This window comes from Peromyscus eremicus, chromosome 17 (genome assembly GCF_949786415.1).
Source record: "Peromyscus eremicus chromosome 17, PerEre_H2_v1, whole genome shotgun sequence".
Classification (NCBI taxonomy): Eukaryota; Metazoa; Chordata; class Mammalia; order Rodentia; family Cricetidae; genus Peromyscus; species Peromyscus eremicus.
In genome coordinates this window covers 46,457,350-46,463,153 of record NC_081433.1, presented here as the reverse complement: position 1 = coordinate 46,463,153, position 5,804 = coordinate 46,457,350, and the positions used below count along the sequence as shown (strand labels likewise).

At 40.3% G+C, this 5,804-nt stretch overlaps 1 protein-coding gene across 1 annotated transcript; it reads right to left on the bottom strand.

Annotated features, from left to right (window-relative positions):
• Nucleotides 1-578: 578 nt before the first annotated feature.
• Nucleotides 579-4,190, bottom strand: Scrg1 (stimulator of chondrogenesis 1). The gene is made up of 2 exons (XM_059244460.1): nucleotides 3,949-4,190; nucleotides 579-633 (listed from the first exon to the last, which is right to left on the bottom strand). The coding sequence occupies exons 1-2, from the start codon at nucleotides 4,188-4,190 to the stop codon at nucleotides 579-581; spliced, it is 297 nt and encodes a 98-aa protein (XP_059100443.1).
• Nucleotides 4,191-5,804: the final 1,614 nt, after the last annotated feature.

Below are 5,804 nucleotides of genomic sequence, written 5' to 3'. Positions count from 1 at the left end.
TTAAGGATACAATTGTATGTTTGAATGACGTTCAGATCCTGCTTATTGTGTATCTTAAACTCGAGTTAGAAAAATGGAGCTAACAATATTACCTTTAAGGTGTTGTTTTGTTTTGTTTTGTTTTCAAAACAGCAAAATTAAAATGTACTTAAAGATGAGGCATATGTAATAATACCTAAGGATGGGTTCTTCTTTTCCTTTTTAGTAAAAAATGTGTAGCTTCCCTTCCAATAAGTTCATTTATTATCTGGTTCTCTCTGTTCAATTTGCCTGGTCAAAACTCACAATTAACAACCCAAGTTTTCTATCTTCAAATCAGGATTGTGGCTATCCACTGGGGGACAGGACTCTTATTGGATGTAGTGAACTCCTCCTAAATAACAGTCTTCTAGCCAAACATTTTAATCAGTGCTAACAACGTCCACAGAGACAAGCTGAATGGAAATAACTTTTATTGCTGCTGTAGCCAGGTTTATACAATCTGTGCTTTCATATGCTGGGTGGAAATCAGAACTGTAACTATATAATGCAGTTTGTGGGAAGTTAGGGACCGCGTTCTCCAGAAGGCATGCAGATCCTCAGGGATTGTTGCAGGGGATCACAAAGGAGATCTTCGGTCCAAAGAAGACATCTCTGAAAGAAAGAACACCAGTTAAACTCAGCCGGAAACTGAGGGGTATGTTAGTCTTTTCTGGATTGAAAGTGGACGGGGCTTCCCAGGGTTTCAGATAAGACTATTCATTGTAGGTGAACCAAATACAAAAGGATGAGTAGGAGGACTTCCCACAGGAGCCCCAAAGACCAAAAAGGTAACTGCGTTTTCTTTCACCCATTTACCATGGATGTTATGCTATTATTTGTCTATAAATAAAAGGAAACAATAGATAATTTCAAAGCCTTATCCAAAAGAGTTCACTTTGATGTGGAAATGAGTTATGAAGTTTAAATTTGGGGGTAAGAAGAGATGGATCAGTAAACATTACTTAGAAAACCATTAAACAAATTTTAAAATATTTATATTTATCTAAACTTTTTAATTTTATTAAATTTATTCTCATATTTAATTCATTATTTTTGTTATATTTAATTCAAATATCTCAGCTTCCTAAATTTTATGCAATAAAAGTGTTCTAAAAGCTATTCTTATCTTTTGGGGTAGAAAAGCTAGTATAAGGTAACATGAAAAAAAATGCATGGAATAGTATAAAATTGTATGTACAGGGTGTTATGATTCTGACTTACTAGAAACACACTTTGCAAAGTGATTCTGTTGCTACTGGAAAAAAAATCTCAAAGTTAAGGAGAAATGGTTTCTGTATATTTATACCTCTGTTTAAATGTAACAGTAATAATCACAAAGTTATATCAGAAAATATAAGCCCACTGCAATAAATTGGTTTACTAATCCAATAATGAAAAAAAAAAGCATTTTAATATTGATTGGCACTTAATTTCTACAGCATAGAAACGTGTTTCATGGGGTTAATTAACACACGTTCTTTTTTTTTTTTTTTTTTTTTTAATTGGTTTTTCAAGACAGGGTTTCTCTGTGTAGCTTTGCGCCTTTCCTGGAACTGCTCTGTAGACCAGGCTGGCCTCGAACTCACAGAGATCTGCCTGGCTCTGCCTCCCGAGTGCTGGGATTAAAGGCGTGCGCCACCACCGCCGGGCATTAACACACATTCTTGCATCGTGTAACACAGTGTTTCTGAAACACCATGGTGCTTGCGAACCACCCGAGGGCTTGTTGACCTCTAACGGCGGGGCCTGCCCTGCGCAGCCTCTGATTCAGTTGGTCGGCACTGGGGTCCCAGGGCAGGTGTGCACTCAACAGGCACTGCTCTGGAAACCCCACTTTGCGGACCAGCTGGGTCCGAATCGGGTTTTTGTCTCCACAGTCACATTAGCTAGTCACTTCAGCCTGCCTTCCCTCAGGAAGAGTCTTACGTCTGCCTTTCCTACCGTCAGGTTTCTTAGAAGGCTGAAAATAGGATGTCAGATGTGGAAAGCAATTTAAAACAGTATTAAATGTCCAAGATTATAGCATTTGAAACAGTCTTTAATCAAAAGAAAATAATCTTAAAGTCAAGAACTAAAACTATTGATTAAATCTCCCATTGTTTTTTAATTAACATATACCAATTTTCCAAAATGTAAATTGTTATTAATTTTTAATTAACATATATGGAGCTGGAAAATCCTCCCATGGTCCTTACTGACATTTTCTGTCTCTGCTGTGGGATGGTCTGTATGTCAAGTGTGTTGCTGATTGGTCAGTAAATAAATCACTGATTGGCCATTGGCTAGGCAGGAAGTATAGGCGGGACAAGAAAAAGAATTCTGGGAAGTGGAAGGCTGAGGGAGAGACTGCCAGCCGCCATCAGGACAAGGAAGATGTAAGGTACCAGTAAGCCATGAGCCATGTGGCAAAGTAAAGATTAATAGAAATGGGCTAAATATAAGAGTAAGAGCTACGCCGGGCGGTGGTGGCGCACGCCTTTAATCCCAGCACTCGGGAGGCAGAGCCAGGCGGATCTCTGTGAGTTCGAGGCCAGCCTGGACTACCAAGTGAGTTCCAGGAAAGGCGCAAAGCTACACAGAGAAACCCTGTCTCGAAAAACCAAAAAAAAAAAAAAAAGGAAAAAAAAAAAAAAAAAGAGTAAGAGCTAGATAATAACAGGCCTGAGCTAATGGCCAAGCAGTTTAAATAATGTAAGAGTCTGTGTGTTTATTTTATAAGTGGGCTCTGGGACTGGCGGGACTTGGTGGCGGGAGCTGGAGAGAAATTCTCCAGCATGAGAGAGATTTGCCCTGACCGTGGGCCAGGCAGGAATTCTCCAGCTACATGTCTCAGTTATTTACTTGATGCTGTTCATTAACTTGTTTAATCTAAAAAAAAAAAGTTAATCTTTTTTTTTCTTTTTTCCAGAGCTGAGGACCGAACCCAGGGCCTTGCACTTGCTAGACAGGTGCTCTACCACTGAGCTAAATCCCCAACCCAATTAATCGTTTTTCAATGTTACAATGTCAACTTTGAGATTCATTTATTTTACCAATAGATGTTTGTTGTTGTTGTAAGAATTGAACATAGAATTGAACAGGTTAAGGTTCTTTTTCACATCTTTATTTAGGCTTTGTTTTTGGTGTTTGTGACAGGCTCACTGTGTAGCCCGGGCTAGCCTCCAACTCCTATCTTCTCGCCTGCTCAGCTCTTACACAGTTGTGCAACAAGAACACTACACAACTTGGATGGTTGTGAAAACAGCTGGGATTTGAGTTTACTTAAGAGAGTGATTCATTTCAGCAAACCCAATTCTGAAGCTGCTCTAAGCCAGGCCTGGTACCTCATGCTGTGATCCCAGCACTTAGGAGGCTGAGGGAGGAGGATTGCCATGGGTTTTCAAGGTCTCAAGGTCAGCCTGGTCTATATAACAAGAGCCAGCCAGCTTGAGCTATAGCTGAGCTCTTGTCTAAAAAAAAAACAAACAAACAAAAACCACGGTAACTGAACCACGAGTCTATTGAGTGGATGAAATTTATTAATACCTACAAAGGCTTTATTACTATCATTAGTACATAATAAACCTTCATTGAACGTTACATTTCTACAACATTCAAAAAACTGAAAAAATGTGCTTCTGTGTTGTTTTTATAATCACGATAAAACAAAATAACTGAAACAACCTTATAAATAAATACAGAATAGTGCTAAAAATATGTTAAAGTTGCCCATACGATATTATACGCATTTATGTATATTTTCAAAGTACATGTTTTAAAGATTTGTGCAGAGAACTCACTGGGAAATTTATCTTCATACCAGTGCTGCAAGCTGAAGATACTTATTTACAAATTAATCATTTGGAAAAGCATAGACAATAAAAGATGATCTTTTAAGAGGCTTTTTCTACGAATATAGCAACACGCTTTGAAATGTCATTTCCTTACTTTGGGCAGCAGAGCAGTTCACTGAAATTGCAGTAACAGATCATCTCACATCCCTTCCCGTCCCAGAAATGATGCTGGACGTTTGTGTCGATCGGCCTCAGGTCCGACCTGCCCTCTGGAAGGTTGTGACAGTTGCGATCTTTCAGCATCTTTCTGTAGCAAGAAAGGCGACTTGAAGGCACGGCGTGGGTTCCTAACAGCAAAGTGAGCCCCAGGGTGACAAGCACCACAGATTTCATCATGGCTTTTGTTCCTGAGGTGGAATAACAAACAAAAATAGGTCAGCATTTGTTAAAAGGTGGGATTCGCCTGAACATCAAGTTTTGCATGCTGTCATAAATCTGGATGTGAGGAGAGTTCTTCTTTTCCACGCTCTTTGTGTTTCTCACAGTGTAACTTTCTGACTACTTACATTTTTTTTTTATTTGAAACACTTGTCTAAAAATTCAAATGTCTGGACACCACTTAAAAAAATAGTGAAGGGCTGGGCAGAGGTGGCACATGCCTTTAAACCCAGCACTTGGGAGGCAGAGCCAGGATCCCTGTGAGTTCGAGGCCAGCCTGGTCTACAGAGTGAGTTCCAGGACAGGCTCCAAAGCTACACAGAGAAACCCTGTCTGGGGCGGGTGTGTGTGTGGTGGTGGTAAAAAAAAGTGAAGCTTAAGGAAGTGGGTCAAGACACCAGCTATACAAGCCTGAGGACCTGAGGTCCGTCCCTGGGAGCCATGTAAGAAGCGGGGTGTTAGCATGCGTCTGTCATTCCAGCACCCCTTTGATGAGATGGAAGGAAGAGACAGGCAAATGGCTCAAAAGCCATGGGCCAGCTAGCCTGGAGCACACAGCCCAGCCGCAAAACCAGCAGAGATCTGTGGCAACAAAGCGGATAGTGAGAGAAAAACTCCGCAAAGAAAACCTCTGGCCCTCTGACTTCCACATGGGCGTCACGGCGTGCGTGTGCCTGTGCTCACTCAAATGTGCACCAGTGAGTGCGTACCCATGCACACACACAAGAAAAAGTATTGAACGAGAACTACCAAGGGGGAGAATCTGCATTTAATAAGGTACCCTAAGTCACACATTTTTTTTTAATGTGTAGTCACTCAGGAACAACTGCTTTTAAGATAATATAAACTCATAGACATTTGTAAAATGACTCGGATTCCCACTAAAATTGATGTTTCCTATGTTATAGAACGGTAACATTATCAAAGAGCTTAGGTGCCACCCAACAGAGACAAAAAACTTATTTATGCCAATATTCACAGATAATATTTATTTTCATTTATTATGTATACAGAAGAGGGTGCCAGATCTCACTACAGATGGTTGTGAGCCACCATGTGGCTGCTGGGAATTGAACTCAGGACCTCTGGAAGAGCAGTCAGTGCTCTTAACCTCTGAGCCATCTCTCCAGCCCCACAGATAATATTCTATAAATATATCCGGAATTATTCTTTGGACTCATTCTTGTTACAACCTTTTATTGTTTTTTCTTTTTAATTTTTACCCACATAGACAGCTTATCTGCAATTGAAAATGGAGGCTTGAATTCTTTCTTAATCATCTAGTATGGCCATGACCACCTACGGCAGGAAACGGCTAAGTGAATGTACTCTGTTGATGTAGTTCTATCATTTTACCTATTGTAGAATCATTTTCCTTAGCTTCTACCCACCGGTCTTGGTTTGAACCTTCGTGGCCATACCAAACAAGTCTAGATCCTCAGGAGATAATTAAATAGTGGTTCTGCAAGACTGGGATATCTGTCATGTCTGTAACCAGTCTCCTCTAGGTTCCGTGTTGGACCTGAAGGGAGCTGAGCTTATTGTAGTAAAGGAGGGATAACAGCATAGTAT

Excerpts from the sequence above, each read along its gene's own strand:
- Scrg1 (XM_059244460.1), bottom strand. The coding sequence starts at position 4,190 with ATGATGAAATCTGTGGTGCTTGTCACCCTGGGGCTCACTTTGCTGTTA. Across the intron at positions 634-3,948 it reads GAACTGCTCTGCTGCCCAAA|AGATGTCTTCTTTGGACCGA; the intron begins GTAAGGAAATGA and ends TCTTTCTTTCAG.